This window comes from Musca vetustissima, unplaced genomic scaffold (genome assembly GCF_032173495.1).
Source record: "Musca vetustissima isolate MV318-11 ecotype Yass unplaced genomic scaffold, APGP_CSIRO_Mvet_v1 utg6013, whole genome shotgun sequence".
Lineage (NCBI taxonomy): Eukaryota > Metazoa > Arthropoda > Insecta > Diptera > Muscidae > Musca > Musca vetustissima.
This window is the reverse complement of record NW_026889308.1, coordinates 425,370-449,611: the sequence shown is the minus strand read 5'-3', so window position 1 is coordinate 449,611 and position 24,242 is coordinate 425,370. Positions and strand designations below refer to the sequence as shown.

The window sequence follows — 24,242 nt, the reverse complement described above, 5'->3', positions numbered from 1 at the left end:
AACGACCTGTGTGTGGCATCCAGTCTGAAGAGCATTTGTGCTACCTGGAAACTAGTTCTCATATTTGGTGTTTGATGACCCAAAACTCACAGCTAAATTATTTGACATTCCATTCCAAGTCACAAACCCTCTATTTTTTCCATTTCATGTATTCCCACCTGCTCGGGCGATGGACTGGTGGAAATTAGTTATCGCCCCTCTATATAATGTTTTTGTTCTTATCCCCGTAGTCCAGTAGTAACATTTTCAGTGCGGTACTCAATTTCGAACGAGTTAACGTGAGATTACATACTTATATAATTATTATTTATACCTAATTCACATTAATGATATATAAACGAAAACTTTCTAAATTTAGCTTGTAATTTAGTTTATAATAAAGAATGTTTTTAAATAGAAATCGTTTGTCACTTCATTCTACTGTTCGATCAATATATAGTGGGTCAAATGGACCCAGACTTTTGTGTGTGGAAATTGGAAAAATGTGCATTCTATGGCGTATATAGGCCATAGACCGGATAAGATTACAGTACATCCAAGAAGTGTGGTTAACCATTTAATTGATACCACTTACGTTATTGTATTTTCTCGGATGTGAGAGTTTTACAGGAGCCTACTGATATCTGACATTGTTCAGTATTACCAGACGACAGGACGGAATCGTTTTGAAATGGTGCATGTAGTTCCGGTTATGGTCAATAACGACGGGGTGAACTGAGGAAACTGATGAAGATCTGTAGGAAGATCCGAAACTATACTCTTCCCTGCCTCACCGTTTGGCGGCGGTGTTTAGATACAGAATATTGGGCCATAGCGAATATATTCAGGGGTTCAAAAATACGCAATCGTTTTAATAAATGAACCTATAATCGAAAGTAATATATCATATGAAAGCTTAAATCGTCTTCGTTCAAATTCATCTTTGCAATGAATAGTCGACAGAACATATCTCCCTGGTTATCTGATCATTTGATTTCATTGAGACATTTCATAGACTCTGTTTAATAGACATTTCATAGACTCTGTGCATGCATTCAGAAATTTCATCCGACGATACCGAAATGGTGATATTCACCCCTACTCCGTATGTCGTCGTCGTTATCGACGACGTTTCTCTTTCGACATCACTTCGACACTGATTTGGTATTCTGTAACACTCATGGCCTATAAATAAGGTCACCAACTGAGACCAGCTGATTATCGATACCTCTCAAGTTTACTGTCAAAATGCATTATTGTGAATTGACTCCCATTATGAAAACGTAAACAAAGTCCAAATTTTTGACATTAGACTTGAGAAAAAACAGCTGTTTTCCGATTTCGATTGCTATCTTGGTGACCTTATTAATAGATCTTGGTAACACTCATGCGACGATGTCGACTATTTATCGATAATATCAATAAAAACAAAAAACACATCTCTAAAAATGTGGTCAGTTGTTTATTTTGTTGCATATTTTTGGGCAACAATGTGTTTGTATCCTTCACCGCACTGTGTGCAACGACCAAAAAGAAACGAGGTAGGCCCAAAGTTACTTTTTAGTATATATGTACATAGAATTATTTTTCAGTCGATTTATGCATGTCCCTCCATTCATGTATTATTTTAAACAAGTTACATGCCACCATTATAATCCGAACGGGATGAAATTTGGAAAAAATCCATCCAATTGGGATGAAATTTTATTTCCACATAGACGAGTCCTATTGACATTGGTCAAAATCGGTTCAGATTTATATATAGATCCCATATATTTTTCTTTATTTACACTTTATTTTATATTAAGTATTAGATTCTAGAATGATGTATCCTGTTCTTGTCCGGTCATGTTTTTTTTTAATTTCTAAAAAAAAGGTTCAAACGCTTCTGTCGTCAACAAAAACTTTGAGAAGAAATCTTCGACATCGTCGTCGTCTCATATTGTTACGGAATACCAAAAATGTTTCAATAGTTATCGATAAATGTCGACAACGACATAGGGAATACCACTTTGCAAAAGACGACTCTCTTCGACGTCGTTTCGTGTCGACGACATGCAGAATAGGGGTGATTAATTCATTTGGAACACTGTTGACCGTTTGGTCTGTTGGAAGTGTCAAAGGAGCTAGTCATTAAGGAACTTAACGCATTGGACATCAAACAAATTGTGGTTCATATCTTGGCCTTATTATGCAGAACAATCTGTTATGGAATTCCCACATTGAAAAATTAAAGACAAAAGTTTCATCGTCAACTGGAATTTTGCACAAAGTTAGTCTTTTGAATACAGAGAGTAAGATAATGATATACCACACGTTGATACACTATCATTTAACATACCTACTGGGTATTTATACCTGTAAAAATAGCAGATCATTAAGCGAATTGCAACATGCTCAAAATAAGGCATTTAAAATTGCGACAAATAAACCAAGACGATATTCTACAAAAATACCCTAGAAAGAGAAAATAAAAAATGTTCTTCCAATACGTGGTTTATATATGCAACACATTGCACTAAGTTACGTTTATAAATGTCTGAATTTGAATGGTTTGGGCTGAAGGGTTTTTAGTAATAACTATGATAGAACTGCAAGACACACGCGATAGGCTCGACAGTTACATGTAGCGAGACGCCGAGTTGAGAAAACTACTTCCATATCTCAACACTACACACCAATTCTAAATTCAACTATACCAAATTTGGTACCATTTAATACCTTGTGTACTCTAGTTGTATTTATTTCCAAAACTAATTCCATATTTCAAGATTCGAGTTCGATATGTTTACCAAAAACCAAAGCTTTCCAAATGCAGTATCCATTAATGAAATAGAAATCTTATTTCCCAATTTCAAGATTCCAGCCTTAATGGTTTACGCAAATCCAAATTGTAACATTTAGTACACATAGGTACGCATTTCCAAAACTTTCTACATACCTCAATCCTACACCCCCAACCGTGATCCTAACTCCAAATTTCATCAGCACCATCGATTTACCCAAAAGTCAAATTGTACCAATCACTTTACTCTTTGATTAGTATAGATTGTCTAATGCTTATGCATATTTTTAATTTGTCTTTTATTTTTCATTCCAGGTTTTTATGAATTATATATGCTCGAATTTCCGTATGATGACAATCGCAAACGATATACAAATTATTTGAAAATATGGCAGGCGCGCCGATAACGATATATATGTATTATATATATATATCTCAATCATAAAATTCCACAAGGAAGGATTACAATAAAATATAGTCCAAATAAGTGGGCTAAGTTGTTAAGAAACTTATTTATTAAAATTTATATTTAATATATTGAATATTTAATATAAATATGAATAAAAAATAAAGAATAATGAATTTACTAAAAATACTATTTGTTTTTATTTACGGATACAACAAATATGGTAAGTATACATGCCCCTACGCATGCGATATAATTTGTATGATGACGTCACAATTTTTAATTCACCTGGTTGTACGCATTTTTTGCGCAAATTTCACAAAACTACCAGGCCCCGAAAAAAATAGAAAGTAGCCCGCCAAAAAATGTAAAAAATTGCATCTTGCAATGTCGTAAAAAGAAATTACAAAATTTGTAACATACTTTTAGACATTCGAATTTTGCCAGACCAAAATTTTTCGATTTTTTTTTTGCGGGCAACTTGCCACTTCATTCTGGGCACCTGGCATTTTTTGAAATTTGCGTAAAGTTGCACCAAATTTTTGGGATTTTTTTTTTTCAAATTAATTGGGAGCCATTATTGTGACATTGGGCGTTATTGTTACAAAGAATCCCCACTAATAGATTTTTTAGACGTCCATAAATAGACACACATTTTTAGTATTTTTTAAAATCTGTTTATTTGTTGTATTTCAATAAACGAAGAAGAAGCAAAGACATAACTCAACTACATACACTATTTGCTTAATAGTACTTAATACAATGGTAGTGTAGAGGAACAAATTGATGAACGATGTCAGGCTCAGCTGGATATTTTCTTTCATTGCTCAAACCTACGAGGCATCCAGAACAGGTAGATAGAAAAGTTAACTAATTGGCAAACTGCGGGCTTTTAGCTCAGTAAAATGAACCAGGTTTGATAAACGGAACAACATTTTTGGTCTCATATCAGGAAATAGCAATCGAGCAACACATAAAGTCGTGGGTTTTTAAACATGTTTATTTACCAAGGACCACAAATGAAAGTGGGTCTCAGGGCTGTCTTTCTTGAACTGTAAGGTATCATAGTGAAGTAAAAAATTAGTCATTGGTAGGGAAACGGCAAATTTTATTTCGAAAACTTAGTTAAGGTTCTAAAAAATTATTCACTGCGGTCGCTAAATTACCAGGTCGTTAAGGAAATTTAAATCGGTATATATCTATATTAATAAAAGAGTAAGGAATAGCCGCTTAAGTGGGTCGATCATAACATAACATTAAAGAAACGTGTTGTGAACCTTTTTAACAGAGCACGCATTTTTATAAAAGAAATCAATGATTTGAGAGGCTTTTTTGTTTGTATGACTATTCATCATGAAATTATAGCCCGAACTAAAGATGTTTGGCAGTGAAACAATGACCAATATTTAGCCATTAATATGACACCTTTGCTATGACTATATAGTACCCTGATAAAAAAAATACATCTTGTAGAAAATAATTGTAAAGAAAAAAATATTGATCAGACAATACCCTACAGGAAAGCCCTCTTTTGGGGCGGAATGAATTTAATTTATAGCTTCATACTTACCTTCCCGCAATCAACCACAAAAATAAAATAAAAACCCATTTTTTTTATATTTTCATAGTTTCATTTAGAAAAAGAAAAACAATTTATTATTTCGTTTCTTGTTTTTAATTCATCGTTGCATTTACTTTCAGTTATTAAAGACTTATGAAAAAATTTTGTTTGTACAAGAAATACACATAAAAATATACTTCTAATTTCGAACTTACAAACAAAAATATGTATACGAATTAATTTACAACAATACTAAACACTACAAAAAGTGCAACACCTTAATAATGTTAATATTTTTTTACAGAAATATTATTAAAATTATATACTCTATTTATAAAAAAGTAGTATTCATAATTCCTCTTTTCAGGATTCCATCTCTATACACTCAACTAAATGCAAATAGTACCGAATGTAGTACCATTTTGTACTTTTTATACACATAAGTACGAATTTCTTAAACACCTTTATTCCTTATAACATTTCAAGATTCTAGTTTTATATGTGCAATATATATACAAATAAAACTAAATTTTAGTACTTTTCGTACACTTATAGGTCGAATTTCCAAAAACCCTTGTAACAGTCTTTTAATTTAACAGGGGAAATGGTACTTAGGTGTTTGGCTACGGCTTAGCTCGCCGGATGGTGAGGTTCTTCTTCCGCTGAACTGTACATTTAAAAAAAAAATATGTACCATTTTTATAACGGAAATTAAATACTCAAAAAGGTTTATCAAAAAAATCATATTTTATAGACGGATGCATTTTAATAAACATTACCTTCTTACCGTTCAATTCAAATTAAGGTTCTGTAGATTTCAAATTTACAAGAGGTTAGGTGTTATACCTCTTTGGCTACCCTCCCCTTATGAGTTTTTACAGTCATCCTATGGTATTTCCTTGCCAAAAATAATATATTGGGAAATACCCCTTTAATTAACACTTTAGACTATGCGACCACTTTTTTTTTTAAATAATTCATAAATATATCTCAATATTTATTATTTTCAATTTTTTTTAGTAATTAATTTCTAATTTACTGGGTTTTATAATAAAAATATTATTCCTTTTAAAATAATAACCAAATTATTAATAATAATAGATTTCATAAATATGTTTGGCATGTATATATAAATTGTTAATTTTATTCTTATATATTTCCAAATCTTATTCTCATTTTTTTTTATTTACTCCTTATTTTCTTTGTAAATTTTTCTTTTTAATTGTAAATACATTTCGAGGTACCTTTTTAATTGTAATTTTAGGACACAATGATTATTTGCGCCTAAACATATTCTTCAAAGCCAACTATATTATTTTTAGGTTATGACAGTGGCTATCAAACTGCAAATAATTACAACCACGTGTAAACGTAATTTGGAATATAAAAAAACAATATTTTAAACAATTATGGTCTTGAAATGGTTCCTTGCATTAATTATTTTACTTATTTTTATGATTTTTCAGGTAATTGGCTAATTTCATATTTAAAAAAGGCTTAATATGTAAAATTTGTCCTTTATAATTTAATGTTGTTCTTTAAAGGTTTGTGTACTCACTTCCCTGCCTTTTTCAGAATCACCGGATTGCCAAACCATGTGGTGTAATTTTGGTGAGGTTGGGTTTCTGTGGTGTATTGTGAGGTCAAAATCGAAGAATGATCATCCGGGATAAAATATCTCCCTCAATATGTTGACTGTTGGTGGGACACTTGTATATAACGATTTGTCATCTAGGCTGTTGTGAGGGTTAATCCTTTGGCGATCATCAAATGATTATTTGTCCAAAATATCTTGTAGAGATGATAGAATTATATAATTCACTATAAAACTATTTTAAGAATTTTTTTTATTTAAATTTTTATGGTGACTTAAATGTTTGTCACCTCACCACTTGGAAACTGAATGACGGTCAAAAAAGATAAAGTCATTTTAGAAACTTCAAGGTGACATTTGGCAAGGTCAGTATCCACATGGAGTTGAAGTTTCAGGGTTGAAATTATATTCTCCTTGCAACTATGGTGGAACCTGAAACTGGCGAGTTTAGTTTTAACTATATGGTATAGATTGCGTTAGCATACAACTTTTAAATTTTAGGTGTGTTCACCTTTGACGATCTCTATCACCAATAAAAGTTGGTTGATCGATTACGATGAAATATCAGTACACATATTTTACTATCAGCACACACAAGCTAATCAATTTGAAATAAATAATAATTTATAAATTATTTCATAGCCTATGTGTAGCTGTCACCCTTTAAAGGTCGATATCTTGTGGTGTTAGGAATATATATATATATATATATATATTAGTTGTATCTATTTACTCGATATTTGGTAACTATGTTACTAAATATTATCTGTTTATCCAAATATCCATCAAAAGGGATTCAAGTGAGCGAACAAGTTTGACAGTTCAGCAATTGCAAACTTACTGGAGTTTACTGAAAGAATTTTATGCAGTTAGATATTGCAAAGATTTTTATTTTTTTGTATCAGCTGTCTTGTGACCTATCGCCAAGAATTGTGTGCAAGATTTCAAACATTTTAATTTCGAAAGTACAATTATAAACAATTTGGAAAGTGGAAGGAAATTCGCGAATCTGCAGATTATTTGCTGAATCTTACTGAATGTTGTCTGTTTACTATCACATGACACACGCTCAACAACCGTCACCATTTCCATCTTTTCGTTACATATGGAACGTTTTTAAATTAAGCTGGTTCCTTCGTACACCGAATCCGATCAGAACGAACTACACAATACTACATGGTATAATAATAGAAGGTAACAGCAAGTGTTGTTGTACAAAAAACGATACAACAACCACATGGAAATTTGTTTTTGTAAGTTCTACTAGTGTCAAGGTATATTTAATAAGGTAGCCGCATCGGCCCAGCTGTTGGACAAATAAATGTCAAAAATGTTGTTGTAATGTTGAACCAAAAAATTAAAAAACAAAATTATGAATGAAAATCTCCGAATTACGAAGAGCTTTTTTGGCAATACTTTTATTAACATTTTCTACAAGAATTTGTGTAAAAAAATCTTGCCAATCTGTTTGTTTTGGCAAAATATTTTTGACATATCAAAATACAACAACCGATGTTTGTTGTAGAAATTCGCCGATGCGGCTACCTTGTATATCTACCTTGACTAGTGTCAACTCATTTGACAGAAAAATGTAAACAAACAAACAAATTATCATCAAATTATTTTTATTTTGAAAATGAAATATTTTTGAATCCTCAAAATAAAAATTGAAAAAACATGAATGAAAATGTATCAAATTTATATTTCTATCGCTTCCACATCTTTCCTATAATTGAGCCATTGCCATATATATGTGTAACGCATATGAAAATGCTGGGAATAGCGAGTTATTCCTTGAAGAAAGATTTGCTTCCTCAAACTTTCCCAGCAGGCAGATTGAGTAAATTGAATACAAGAGCACATTTAATAAAGAACAATTTCAAATTGTATGCGTTCCCAATTTTCCTGTTGGGTGATTTTTAAAAACATAATTTGTCAAATTCATATTGACACTAGTATTACGTTGGAATCAAATCAGCTGGGATTTGCTGTTACCTTTTATAATTGTACCATGACAATACTAATAAAGAATTGTTTGTTTCGAACAGTTGTGTGTTAAAAAAATAAAATAAATTACAAAAAAAAACATTAAAATTGTATTTCTAACCACAACAAATTCAATCTGAGGTTGCAGTTGAGGGTTTCCTCTATATTGGCTTGTGGCGCGTTATGCTGAATTGAATGCCAATACATCAGCCATACCAGAATTGGTGGCTGTCACACCCTTTTGCACATCTTTCTAACATCCCATCAGTGACCCAAATTTCAGAATTCTTGCTCTTCCAGTTCGCCTAATACAAATGGTGCCGTATTTGGTACATTTTAGTACTTTACGCCTACGACATCTCACGCCTACATATCAACAACCCACACTCAAAATTTCATGTTTCTAGCTCTACCATGAGCAAATGTTTACCCATGTGGCAACCTGCCGAACGGAACGAAAAAAATTTTGTCCTTTCTTCTTTGCCTTCCTTCTAAACATGACGAGCGCCATGGCGTTATGCTTCACACTCATTCGTAAACATTCTAAGTGCCTGTCATTTTCGTTTCGATCTGGCCTTTATCGGTTATTCTCTTCTGTCTCTCTTATTCGATGTTTAGATATATAGACGGTCTCATTTCTCATTTGGATCTGACTAAAGCCACACAAAAAGCACAAACCAACCAAAACGCCCTCAACACAAGGAACGACAAAGTGAATTGGATTTTTTGGTTGATTAAGGGATAAGTAAGTATTATAATATTGTTCACATTATATAAATAATACGTAGCGTACCGTTGTTTCTGCTAGGCGTCGTATAGAGCTGCTCTTCAACCGATATGCTTCTGGGGGTCTTAGCTTTGGTGACATTTGAAGTTCAAGTCTCGTAGTCCATCTACTGAGATGTTGCTTTTGAAGACTAAGAATTCTATTGGATGGCAATCTCCCACGCCTTTTTCCATTGCCATCCACTGTGAGTTCGTCTCACTTCACGACTTCCATTTCTACTAACAAGACACCTTCACCTAAAAGACCGTTTGAACTAGGTCTTACAAAGTCGTTTTTTTTTTTAGTTTATTAAAAGAACGAATTGGAATAATCGTTCCTTTTATTTCAAATGTGAGCATTTTACTGTTCGTTTTGGTCTAAGTGGAAGCGACACCGATCGAGTTTTATTTTGCATGTTAACAGCGCATTCACTAATAAAAAATATGTTGCCTACAATAATGTTGGCCAGTAATTTTTTCAATTAATTCGAAACTTTTCTTAAAAAATCTACCCTATGTAGGCCTACATATTCTTTGGAACCTTTTTTTATTCCACGCCTTATAACATGGTATAATAATAGAAGGTAACAGCAAGTGTTGTTGTACAACAAACGATACAACAACCACATGAAATTTGTTTTTGTAAGTTATACTAGTGTCAACATCATCAAATATTTTAAAAATATTTTCGAATCCTCAAAACATAATTTGAAAAACATGAATGAAAATCTTTCAAATTTATATTTCTATCGCTTCCACAAATTTCCTATAACACTGTGCGACACGAAAATTTTTCAATGGTTCTAATGTACCAAATATGTTTAGTTGGAGTCCCTGGACCACGAAAATACCTTTGGTTTTTCTGGGTCACTTCGAAAATTTATTTTATAACGGTAAATATAGAGAAAAACGTGGTTTCATGGATTTTCAATTTAAAACTCGAATAACTTATTTACTTTTTAACAGATTTATATTATTCTTTTTTTTCTTTCGAAGAGTACAATTTTTCCTTTCAAACAAGATATATACTTGGTAAATCGGTTGAGGATTGGCTGAGTTACAGCGGTTGAAATGTGAAAAAATACGTATAAAATGACAAAATTTACTTTTCTTCGGGCTGTACGATGAAATTATGGCATCAAGCCATATAAGTTTTATTGTATTACGGGGAAGAAAATTAAATTAGCTTTCGAAGATGATAAAAATCAGAAAAATCGGTTAAAAAATGGATGACTTATACACATTTTTGTATTGATTCTATGCATATTCTCTAAAGGAAATATGGGTCTGTATCTTTTCCTGTTATAAACCGTTATGTTTGCAACAGGCAAAAGGAAACGAGATAGACCTATAGTTCCTTTAGAGAATATGCATTGAATCAATACAAAAATGTGTATAAGTCATCCATTTTTTAACCGATTTTTCTGATTTTTATCATCTTCGAAAGCTAATTTAATTTTCTTCCCCGTAATACAATAAAACTTATATGGCTTGATGCCATAATTTCATCGTACAGCCCGAAGAAAAGTAAATTTTGTCATTTTATACGTATTTTTTCACATTTCAACCGCTGTAACTCAGCCAATCCTCAACCGATTTACCAAGTATATATCTTGTTTGAAAGGAAAAATTGTACTCTTCGAAAGAAAAAAAAAGAATAATATAAATCTGTTAAAAAGTAAATAAGTTATTCGAGTTTTAAATTGAAAATCCATGAAACCACGTTTTTCTCTATATTTACCGTTATAAAATAAATTTTCGAAGTGACCCAGAGAAACCAAAGGTATTTTCGTGGTCCAGAGACTCCAAATAAACAGAATTGGTACATTAGAACCCCTGAAAAAAATTTTTTTGTTATTTTGTAGCACAGTGTAATTAAGCTATTGCCACTGATTTGTGTAACACATATTAAAATGCAGGAAATTGCGAGTTATTCAATGAAGAACGATTTGCTTCCTCAAACTTTCCCAACAGGCAGATTGAGTAAAAAGAATACGGGAGGACATTTAATAAAGAACAATTTCGAATTGTATGCGTTCACAATTTTCCTGTTGGGTGATTTTTAAAAACATTTGTCAAATTCATACTAGTATTACGTTGGAATCAAATCAGCTGGGACTTGCTGTTACCTTTTATAATTGTACCATGGCCTTATAGGTTCATCAATTCTTTTGAAAAGTTTCTTTAAAAATCCATTACTTATAGGTTCATAAACTGTTCTCAAATTTTTCTTTTTATATCCTCGCCATATTGATCCATAAACGTGTGATGAACTAGTAAAGTAAAACGACAGCTGAATAAAATAGCTTAATTGCGAACGGTTGAACTACTGAACTAGAAGACCGAACTAGTTCAGTCAAAAGAGCTGAACTAAAAAGAGCGATCAGCTAATTGAACTAGATAGAACAACTCTATTGTGGACCATTGTGGCAGCTCTAGATCTGTCCAAGGCGTTTGATACGGTCGATCATTCCGAGCTGATATCCGATATCACAAATTCCACCCTTCCGTCTGATATCAAACGTTGGCTTGTCAACTACCTTAATGGGCGGCAGGCCTTCGTTGAGATCCGTGGCCAAAAATCCAAATATCGCAAGATCAAAATGTGAGTACCGCAAGGCGGTGTCCTTTCTCCCATTTTGTTCAACATGTATCTTGCGAAACTCCCCATTCCTCCACCAGATGTTTCAGTGGTGTCGTACGCCGATGACTGTACGATTATTTCGTCCGGCGTTAACATTGACGACGTAAGTGCAAGAATTTGCAACTATCTAGTTACCATCACCAACTTCTTCCGGGAGCGCAATCTAAAATTATCCACTGCAAAGTCAACCGTGTCGCTTTTCACTTCCTGGACGCGAGAAGTCAATCTAGAACTTGACATTTCCGTTGAAGGTAGGCGCATCCCCACCGTCCATAATCCGAAAATCCTTGGGGGAAAATCCTTCATTTCTCCTCGCATTCCAATTACATCAACCAGAAGGTGAAAGCTAGGAATAACACTGACGACGTAAGTGCAAGAATTTGCAACTATCTAGCCACCATCACCAACTTCTTCCGGAAGCGCAATCTAAAATTATCCACTGCAAAGTCAACCGTGTCACTTTTCACTTCCTGGACGCGAGAAGTCAATCTAGAACTTGACATTCCCGTTGAAGGTAGGCGCATCCCCACCGTCCATAATCCGAAAATCCTTGGGGTGGTCTTCGATAGCCTCCTTCATTTCTCCTCGCATTCCAATTACATCAACCAGAAGGTGAAAGCTTTGGCTGGCACCTCCTGGGGCAAGGATAAAGAAACGTTGGTAACGACTTATAAGGCTATAGGTCGTTCCATCCTGAATTATGCTGCCCCAGTCTGGGCTTCTTTCCTTAGTGACACACAATGGAGATCATTGCAAACATCCCAAAATAATGCACTCCGAATTGCAACCGGGTGTGTCCAGATGACGTTCGTCGATCACCTCCATGAGGAGACCAGGATGCTGTCAGTCAAGAAACATAATGTGTTGTAGACTAGACAGTTCCTGCTGGCATGCTATCTGCCGTGTCATCCTAACCATCACATTGTGATGGCAGATCCACCTCCGCGACACATCCGCCAGGACTTCAGGCGCTATCGTGATGGCATCCAAGACGTCATTCCATCGGACTTCAACAGATTGTCGATAGCGAACGCGATGAAATCCGTGCATCAACTGGCGGTCCCCGATGCCATAAATGGCAACATATGCAATAAAGTCCTACAACAGCATCCTCTTGCAATTTCGGAGAGTGAGAGGCTTCTTCCTAGGCAAACCCGTTCAATTCTGGCACAACTAAGGTCCGGATACAGCAATGTACTCAACTCGTATCGAGAGCGCATTGTCCCCGGAACCCTAAACAGCTGTCCCTCCTGCCAGCAAAGCCCTCACGACACACACCATTTATTCAATTGTCCGTCCGAGCCTACGAGTCTATTGCCCATAGACTTATGGCTAAAGCCAATAGAGGTGGCAAAATTTCTCCGGCTACCCTCTTCAAATCCGAATTCCTAATTAATTAATTAATATATTTTCCTTCTTCCGTTTTCTTTTCAATCAACATTTTTCAGGAAAGAACTTTCGTCAACAGCCAACCTGTTACAACAACAACTCTACTTGTAGGTTCGACATGTTTCAGTAGTCGGTATTATTCGTAGTACATATTCAAAATCAAATAACAGAAGGCCTGCAACTAAATTTTTAAAATAGTTTGAATGACCTTCAACAATGTAGTGTGTGTTTCCATACACTATAACTGGTTAAACTTTCAAATTTATAAAAGAATAAAATGAAGAAATTATATATATAGGATATATTAAAAAAATAAATAAATGAAATGGACTTGACACTTAGAAGCGTTCATTGCACACTTCGATTAACTGATTTACTCTACTTTTTTATAAAAGAATTTTATAAACAGCATATAGTCTGTTGCCATACTGTAAGAATCTACAAAACGTTGCATTTTTTCGTAGCAAATATTTGTTCGTTCTTGCAGATTCTGGAACAGTCATACAAATTTGATATCGTATTTCCTAAATTTTCATTTTATCGTGTTATATATGCCACATTACACTGTTTTCCTCTATGAATCCGGTTTGCAAAGATCTTCAACATAAAGGGACCTTTATATGGACTGATTTTCAATGTCAAACATAATATCCATTTATATACAACACTTCAAAGCTCTATATTAAATATAGCATACTCAATCGCGGTTCTAACGGACGTACATGGCTAAATCTACATAGAAGCTTTCTCAGATCTAAAATGTATATTCGTAATGGAATCTGAACAAATATTTTAAGGCGATGCAAACAGTATATGAATAAATAATGCCAATTACAGATATGTGCATGATTTCATAAAATTAGCAAGTTGAACTTTGTTGTATCTCAAATTAACCTGGGAATAAACAACTCATAAACATGGATTTTATTCAATTGGTAAGTCGACGTTAGCGATATTAAATTATTGCCTCAAATTCCTTCTTTTGCAGATAACTGAATTTGCCAGCATTGGTTGTAATGAAAAACTTCAAGCTTCAGTTGCAGCTCGTGTGTTTCAAGATCTTAAGCTCGGTAAGTTTATGAATAAGCTCAAAAAACTATTTACAAAGCACCGGTAATAAGCGACTCAAACTACACAAATTTATCTACATCATTAAAGATAAATAAATTTTCTTCTAGACAACAATTATCGCATTATATCTAAATGTTTTGATTCTTATCTTCAAATTCCATTTTTGCGTGCAACATCTTCCTGCAATGACACGTCCATCTTCCTTCCTTTGCTCGATTCGGAGGATGTAAACTTTAAAACAATTACTAAGTTCCAGAAACAATTTTGTGGTTCCAACCGGAACAAGTTACGTTAAATATCAATTATGTTAAATATCAAAACAATGACTAATTTTATTTATTTAATTTGCAGGTTGTTTTTGGCTATTTGTGATCCGTCATCCAATATTTTGTACTACCAATTATAAAAAGTTTTTATAATTCCCAAATTATATACGACTATTTGATTTTAACCTATGTTGTTTTATTTGGCTATAAAGATTTTACAAAATATGTATAAACTCTGTCGTTTAGTTGGAATACTTTGACCTCCTCATGATAAGTACTTTTCTGTACAGTGCATTTCTATAAAAGATTCCAAAATAGTGGGAACGAGTCCTTGGTACTTAAGTCTGTTGACGGCTACACAACGTGATGCAATACATTTCAAAGATATTGATGAATTCGTATGATTCATTATTATCGCGTTAAGGGGGCCTTTAAGAAAATATTAACAGATACAGATTAAATATATAAATAGTTTCTTTCGTACTCAGCTCACCAATATTGCTAACTTGGGCTGGAGTCAAGCCTTGAGAATTCACTGCATCCAAATGAGCTCCAGCGTCGACCAAAAGTTGGATAATTTTTTCGGCGTGAGTAATTAGGTGATTATTGTCTCTAGGAAACTAAAGGCATTTGATGAAAAAGACGGACATAATAATAAATCTGGATCTTCTTACACTTGATGCCAACGTATGTAAGGGTGTGTTGCGCATATTATCTACTGCTAAAACATTAGCTCCACCATGAACCAAAAGAAGGGCAGTCCGGTAGCATGGAAACCTGAAATGGTATATGTAGTATTTATGAACTTATAAACATACTTGCAAATATCATCTACTTATAAACATACTTGCAAATATCATTTGTATAAAAGTCATCGACTGGAGTGACGGCATTCACAGCCATGTGAAGGAGGGTTTGGCCGTCAGCTAGTCTGATATCACATTTTATAATTTTCTTAATTGTACAATAGAGAATATTTTTTTGGTCGTTTGTTACATTTTGAGTCAGGAGTCTGGTTATGATTTTAATTAGGTAAAGGGCGGTGGCTACGTTCTGTTCATTTTGATCCTAAGTGAAAGTGTGAATCATATATTTTGAATTTTAATTATCGACATGTAAGACTTACTGAAATCATTTGGGGTACATCCTTGGGTCCTGGGTAGCATATCTTGTGCTTGTTCCGTTCGATTTCTTGCTGACATTTGACTAGGACGGACAATACCTGTCCCAGGTCCAGCCTTACATCTTCCATACGCAAGATTTGTGAAAAAAGCTGTGCAAAACGCAGCAAGTCTCTGTCCACAGATATGCCATTCATCATCCTTAGGTCCATTGCGTAATTCCATAGCACTTGACACTGAGAAAATCGGCCTTGGTCAGCCATAACCGCGCCCCTATACACAATGGGCTGGGGTAAGTCCGGATTGTTTCTACCCAGGATGCGTTCTCGTATCGTCAGAGATTCCATATGAATTGAATGGTGATTCAAGCGGATTGCCTGTAACTCTGGAATATTTTCCGTTTCAAGCCAATCATCATATGCCGGTATTGGAGGCATAACCATCTTTCGTATTACGTTGTTTGAATCGGAGAATCGTAATTCCATAGCTTTATGCAAGTACTCGTATGCTTTCTGAATATTGTAGTTGTCCTTATCATTGGCAAATGAAGCGCCCATCAACTCCAAAGCCATAATAATGTCCTCTTTTTGCATTAGACCTGGTCTTGCAGTAAACAATTTGACGACTTCCTCTTGTGTCCTTTCAGCTGCAGTCAATACCGGAGTCAGTCCCAATTCATTTTCCTGCAAACGCGCACCATGATCCAGCAGCAAGCGACAAACTTCAAAGTGACCGCATTCTGCGGCATAGTGCAAGGCCGTTGCTCCGCACAACGCTTGTTCATTTGGATTAGCGCCGTTTTTTAAAAGTGTATCAACCTATAAACGGGCAAAGTACATACATTTATATTTTGCATTCATGTATTTCAATTACTACAACAGCTTTTAATGGATATGAGTTAAAACTAAAGGAAAAAATCTTTAATTTTGCATGCAACCTTACCACTTGTGTGTGCCCCTTATAGGCAGCAATCATTATGCAGGTGTTGTTATATTTATTTCCAAGATTGACATCAGCTCCGTGTTCTATAAGGTACTTAACTATATCCAATCGTCCGGCGTAACATGCGGCTGTAAAAATAGTTGAACATACCATACTAAATACTAAAGTTTTTCTCTTATTTTGGCAATATTCTATAATGTTCATAAATTGTACCTGATTATAGGACATGTTTGGGCACTGAACATCCAGAAATACTAAATATTTACCTCTTAACGGCGAGGACTGCGCTTTTGTGTTGTGATTCACATTAGCCCCGTGTCGCACCAATAACTTGACAATCTGTAGGTGTCCTAATCCAGCAGCTACCCACAAAGCCGTTGCGCCATACACTACCAGCCCATCGAATATCACATTGCATTCACACTCCAGATCGACTTTGTATTGGTTAAGTAAAGTTTTGACGTACATAACGTTTCCAGCAGTCGCTGCCATTGTGAGAGGTGTAATAGACTGACCATCGATCTCATCGAATTTCTACAAAAGAATGTGTAGTAAAAAGAGTATGTTTTACAAATAAAAAAAAGTATTTATTCATATTTTCCGTTGACTTGAATACAAACAACTAGTATTCAAGTGCTTTGGCATTTGTAGGTATGTGCATTGAATCCGCCCGAAGAAAGCTTAACAGTTATAAACAAATTACCATTGGGTAGGAATGCAATTATCACTCCCGTACAATAACGCGGAACATACAAAGGTTAACATATTTTTGCACTCACCGGAGGATAGGTCAAATATGGAGATAAAACCACAGTTTTCGGAGATTTCCAAAAATTCGAGCCAGGCCATGCCGTATTGAAATTTTGTTTACGTTTTCTAAATTTAAATTATTTAGTTATAGGAAATATACATATATGTATATCCTTTTCGATACTTACAACGACATTTTATTGTAAGAATCAATTGTTTAACAAAGATATGTTCGGAGTATACGAAGGATGTAATGCAACTAACTAGCTCCTTTGGTGGATGAAAGAAATAGTCATTTGGTATATGTTAACATTGAATGTTTGTGGCACATGCCATCCCCTACAAACGTGCGAAGGCTCAAGGCTCGCGCACAATGCAGCTGCTACTAAACACTTACGTTTCTCTTTATTATTGTATTCTCTCTCACACACATTAGACAAAATATTAAGCCGGCTTACGTCTCGATGGAGAGAATACTAAATAAAGAAACATGTTAACAACACATGCTTGAATATAACGAATTTGAACAGATGTGCCTAGCAGTATATATTGCCTAGCACTATATAAAGCAGATAATTATGTAGAGACCCGTCTTGCGTCGCCGACGAGAAAAGGAAAAACGCGGCGCAAATCGAAAGAAGCTAAATCACACACTGCAAATGCTAAGAATTTACGACGCAAATAATCAAGAAGCTATGCAAATCGAAACTATCAAAAATAAACCTTATTTCTAAATACATTTTCTTTAGAAAGTAATTCTAGTTGTTTGATATTTTATTGGTCTAAAAAGTTTAGGAAAATGATATGTCATAAATGTATCCGTAATAATGCCAAAGAATTGCAAATTCCAGGCGGACGGAGAACATAATTGAATTGAACTCATTTAACGGGCGTCCTCCTACGCAGAATTATCCCCTTTTGGGGGTTTTTAATAATTGCGGTTCGCCCATTTCCTAACGAAGACACCACAATCGCAATTATATATATAATAAGATATATATAATAAGATTTAAATCATTAACAACTGTCTCTTGTTCCCAGTACATATATTACGTTCATAGATCTAAGCTATGATCTGCATTAGGCCTCGAAATTTATTTCAATTCTTCATACATATTATATAGCGTACAATTTTTCTACATATTTAGTACATACGATATTGAAAACAAAGAGATGCTCTCACTGTAATGACAAATAGAAACAAAGTACGCAAAAACCGTAGTAAATGAACACGCAGGAATTAATTTGAATCGGAGTGCATTTTTGTGTTGAATCATCCCGCAATGATTAATTGCAAATTGAATATTTTCATGTCCTTACCATATTCAGCAGATAACTTCGCAATTCCTCATTTCGGATTTCATTCATTGTGGACACCAATAGCTTTGCATGATTGAGTTTCGCTGTGGAATATAGCATGGTGATCAGTGATGTTGATATTTTCTTTCCATCTGATGGGAAAAGTTGGTGTAACTCTTCAGTCAATTCCTCGATCATTATTCTTCTCTTGTCCTCCCAGTCTTTAGAATTCGAGCACATACGTTTAGGTCGTTTGTATTGAAAAATATAACTGAATTTTAAATATCTCTCCCGAAAGTCTTCCTATGTAAATAATTAATAATTACAGAACAATTTAGCTATTTGGGCCCATGGTAGCTATTTGATAAGGTAGACGCAAAAGCAATCTGTTGCAACAAAAAACTGTAGTAGTGATTTGAAATGTCAAAAACATATTTGAAAAAATAATCTATCGCCAAATTTAATTCAAACCATTTAATTCAGAATATATTAAGAAATGTATTTCCAAACAATTTCCTCAAAAATTCATAGATTTTTATTCAGAAAATAATGTTTTTAATTTTAATGCCTTAAATTGCAACAACTCTTTTGACAACTTATTACACTAACAGATGTTCTGATGGATGATCCACTTTGATTGAGTGATCTGGTTCAAAAAATTCACTGAAATGAAATATAAATCCGTCGTGCATTCACTCTAAGAGTCTAAACGCAACCAGAGCGTCTAGAGTCAGCGACGGTCGTTTACAGTGTATTTCTTATTGGCAACGGAAATCGCGAAGGCTGACGTTCGCGTCTAGCGGCTTGACTCTAGAATAGATTTTATTCATTTTTGCTCAGCGTCATACTCAAATTTTCTCTCTTGCTCTCAATTGAGTTACCATATTTTAGGAAAAAATCAGCAGTGCTACCAACATTTCAGTGGAAATTTATATCAAAACATATGGCAGTGCTGTTAAAACAACAAATATTTTCAAAGATTGTGGTCGTTTTTTTAACGAATTAATCATAAAATGGAAGATACATTTAAAAATAAAATGGAAAAAATGATTTTCCACAAGTTCATTGACATTATTGTTTATTAAATAATAAATTAAATTTGGTTTGCACAACGTACAATTTTCTGTCAGAAAATGAAAACAAATAATTGCGATTTTGTGCCGCTAACGCTAACTCTTTCGTTTGGTTTTCACGCCGGCGAAAAAGTGTGCCGCTGACTCCTGACTCTATGGTTGCGTTTAGACTCTAAAATAAGTGTATTAGAGTCTAAACACAACCAGAAAGTCAGGTGTCAGCGGCGTACTTTTTCGCGGGCGTGAAAACCAAACGAACGAGTTAGCGGCTAGCGGCACAAAATATCAATTATTTGTTTTTTCTCTGCAATGCTCTTTCAAATTTCTTCTTTTTTGATTATGTTTTTGTAATCAGGAGATTCCAAGTTATACAAAATCCAGGTTTATTCTAAGGTTAACCGGCAGGCAAATTCATGCCTTAGTCATCTCTTGCTACCAACTTTTTAATCGCGAAATACAAAGCAGAGTAGGATAAAAATATCTTTCAAAAATGTGTATTGATAAGATTGTGCACGAATATTTAGTTTCGAATAAAACTATTTTTTGTTTATTTATTCTTCAAAAAATAAATTTGACGGTCAATGAACACTTTGAATTCGCCCCCTTGTTAACCTTATGAATAAACCAAGGCAAGGTAGATATACAAGGTAGCCGCATCGGCGAATTTCTACATCAAACATCGGTTGTTGTATTTTGATATGTCAACAATTTTTGACAATTATTTGCACCAACAGCTGGGCCGATGCGGCTACCTTATTAAATATACCTTGAACCAAGGCCTATATAAGGTCGGCCAGTATGCGAATTCATAGAGAAAACTTAAGTTTAGGGTCAATTTTTTTGCCGAGGCATTGCAATAAACCTTGTACAAAATATATATTTTTTTTATTTCCTCGATCAAAAATGAATAAAATCAACTCTAGTTTTTGTTTTGATACATCACCTTATTATTGCATCATGAACTGACTGTTAGAGTCTAACTGCCTGGTCTAAACAGAACCAGAGAGTCTAGAGTCAGCGACGGTCGTTTACCGTGTGTTTTACTTGAATTCGATGTGCAGTGTTGCCAACCATTTAAAATAATAAAAGGAAATTTTTGACAGATATTCGAGACAAAAATGTTTTTGTTTTGATACATCACCTTATTGTTGCATCATGGGACTACCTATTCATTGTGCCATGAGCCAGCTCAAGGTATATTTAATAAGGTAGCCGCATCGGCCCATCTGTTGATGCAAATATATGTCAAAAATGTTTTTGTAATGTAGAAGCAAAAAATTAAAAAAACAAAATTATCAAGGTGTATTTAAAAAGGTGTAAGTGACAATCATATGGCTTCAAACATTTTTCTTTTTTGTTTGCAAAGTAAATTGTCAAAAACATTTTCAAAAACATTTCGATTTCAAAACTGGTCTTTAAATTTAGGCTTTTTTAATAATAAAAATTCAAGAAAACTACATTTATAGAGGCGGACGGAAAGGAAACCTGGGATTAATCAGTTATAACCCCGTTCGCCGATTGGTCCACATATTCTGTGTTATGTGTCCATAAATCCCAGATACTCATAAAATCGAGGAGATTATGTTAGCCTATATTGGAATCGATCCCTTGGTGCTTGTCACAATCCTCGGCGGAGGTTAAATATGCCTATGGAAAGATTATATACGGTCAACACAATTTCCATGATTTAGTATTTAGCCGGGGATTTATGTTCTTCAATTTTCTTTCAGAAGGCAAGATTTGAAGCCACTCCATAGAAAAAATAGATTGTAATTCACAATATAAACAACATCACAAGGAGTCATGGGCTGCATGTGGGAAACATCAAATTAATCGCGACCAGGTCCTAAACTTTATTTTTCACTAACCTAAAACCGCTAATAACCCAAGAATACACTAATTCATTAATTATTCCTCAAAGAATAGTTCTTGAAAAAAATAAATTAATAATTGTTTTTGTTTATTTTTGTCAAAAACTTATTGTCAGCATGACAATTTTATTTCTATAAATTATAAATGAAACTCTCCGAATTTCGAAGAGCTTGTTTGGCAGTACTTTTATTAACATTTTGAACAAGAATTTGTGTAAAAAATCTTGCGAATCTGTTTTGGCAAAATATTTTTGACGGCTACCTTGTATATCTACCGGTGGATGCGGCTACCTTGTATATCTGTACAGATTCCCAAAAGGACGTAGGATCTGTTGTGAAGTCTAAATTCAGACGAATTTAGAGCTTTTGGATTATGAGTTTGCCGGCAAAAGCAACAACTACAACACATACAAATATACAAACACCACAAGTATACGTGTAATACTCACGTGATGTTTAGCACAAATACAAAGATAAATAACTTTAATTATAATAAATATTCGACTGTCAGGCGACAGGTTTATTATGGGTTTAATTTGGGTCATGGCCAAGGGAGACAAGCTGATTATCGATACCTCTCAAGTTTGCTGTCAAAATGCATTATTGTGAATTGACTTCCATTATGAAAACGTAAACAAAGTCGAAATTTTTGACATTAGACTTGAGAAAAAACAGCTGTTTTCCGATTTCGATTGCTATCTTGGTGACCTTATTAATAGATCTTGATTTGGGTAAATATAAAGTTGACGATCAAGGCGATCCTTTAGGTTTTACTTCTTGTAACAAGAGTGATTAGTGATGGGAGGAAATCGATTTGGTCCGATGACTTACAGGTCCAAATCGATGTGGTTGTCATCGTACTGCTTGATGGCCGTGCGGACGTCAACAATATGTACCTTGAGCCGCTCAACTCACACGGATTCTTATGCCATGTACAGACGAGCGTCGTTCGCTCTCTCATTCGTTGTTCGACCCTTAATTATGAAGTAATTACTTAGTTCCCCATACAAAAATGTCTGAGCGAACACCGACTTTTGTTCGTTGTTCAATTCGAATCACTCTCTGAATAACTAAGAAATTTGTCCCATCCCTAACAATTGAGAGGATTTATCGACAATAAATTAATTTTGACAGCATGAAAATATTTATAAAATTTTCAAACTTTTTCAGTAAAATTGAAAATGATGAATGAAAAGTTAAAAATTGTATAGTTTTTATATATGCAGCAGGATGTAAATTTTGTTTTCTACATAATGCAATATACATTTATTTTCCCTTGATTCTAATTAGCGTACAAAACAAGAAACAAATGTGGGGAAACTCAAACAAAAAATTCTCCAAATTTGTATAGTGACAGTGTGTGACATTTTAATTGAGAAAATATAAAAATGTATTAAAAACAACAAAATTTTCAGAAAAAATGGAAAACATGAATGAAAAGTAAATAGCTATGGGTTCTGACTATATTCAGGAGAAAGAGGTTAATTTTCTCTATTTAAATGTATAGGTAATACACACAAATATGTTGAGATTTCTGTGTAAAAGGAGAAACAACAAATTTGAAAAAGGAAATTCTGATGACATGAATTAAGAATAGTGTTGTATGAACGGGTTAATTCATCTAGGTAATTCTGAGAGCGAACTACGTTGTTCGAATGCTCGTCAGAACATGGCATTACGCTCATTTGTTTAGTCGTTGTTGAGATTGATTCTTTGCTGAAGAATATTCTTTTGAAAAATTCAAAAAACAAATGTTCGCGAATTCTCGCGAGCACTGTTAAAAACAACAACAACAAATAAAAATATCATAAAAACACACATAAACAACCCTGTAGGACTTTCATCAACTAGTTTATAAAATGTTTAGTTATAAAGAAATTATTAATCAACTGATTATAAATTAGCAAAAAAGTCATCTAAGACTCAACCACATTGAAACCAAAAATATGTTCATGTCATCAAAAACATAACACACGCAAAACAAGAAACCGTTAGAATTGCATTCCACACAACAACACAGGATGCAAAGATGAAGAAAAATCATTCTGTTTGAAAGTTCGGAGAGTGAAGACGTGTAAATCGTAATTAATTGTAATTGTGCTTTTTAAGTGTGAAATTAAAAATAAATTGGTAAGTGTTTTAATAATATAATTGAAATGTTTCCTAGCAAGTCACATCGTAGAAAATTATGTAAAAAGCAAAGGGAAGAATCTGTAAATATAGATACACATCTTTTTTTAATTTGTAGCGCATATGCAGAATATTTGTAAAATTTCTAAACCAATAAAAACATGGAGTCCCGCCAAAATCAGTGAAAAGCCTCAGCATGAATTTAAGCAAGTAATTTATTATATAAATTAAAACCAACTATTCTAATTCGAATTTTAATTTCACTATATTTCAGATGCTCATCTGCCTACCTAAAAGATTTAAAAAATGTTTTCGAGTGCCTTATGGACACCCTGCGATCACTTCCAGTGACATATTTTATGTATTTCCACCTATGTATATAAATTTCAGCAATTTATAATTCAATCTATTGAATTCTAAACTGAAATTGTATATTGTCCAACGTTATTTCATAGATTCAAACATTGCAGTATTGGTATAATTACAAATTAGCCAAGTTAAGTTAGTAAATAGTTATATTAAAATATACCAAATAATAGTCATTTCGAAAAGTCTACATAGAAATTAATCTCTTTTAGACCGATGACTGTCTGCATTTTTTTAATCTAAC

General features: G+C 33.9%; 1 protein-coding gene across 1 annotated transcript; it reads right to left on the bottom strand.

Moving 5' to 3' along the window:
• Positions 1–14,657: 14,657 nt before the first annotated feature.
• On the bottom strand, positions 14,658–18,798 carry LOC133337047 (protein fem-1 homolog B). The gene is given in 7 exon segments (XM_061545310.1): positions 14,658–14,875; positions 14,940–15,223; positions 15,294–15,514; positions 15,573–16,385; positions 16,510–16,637; positions 16,776–17,043; positions 18,580–18,798. Coding segments are annotated over 7 exon segments (2,097 nt in total). The 3' UTR covers positions 14,658–14,711.
• Between the last annotated feature and the right edge of the window lie 5,444 nt (positions 18,799–24,242).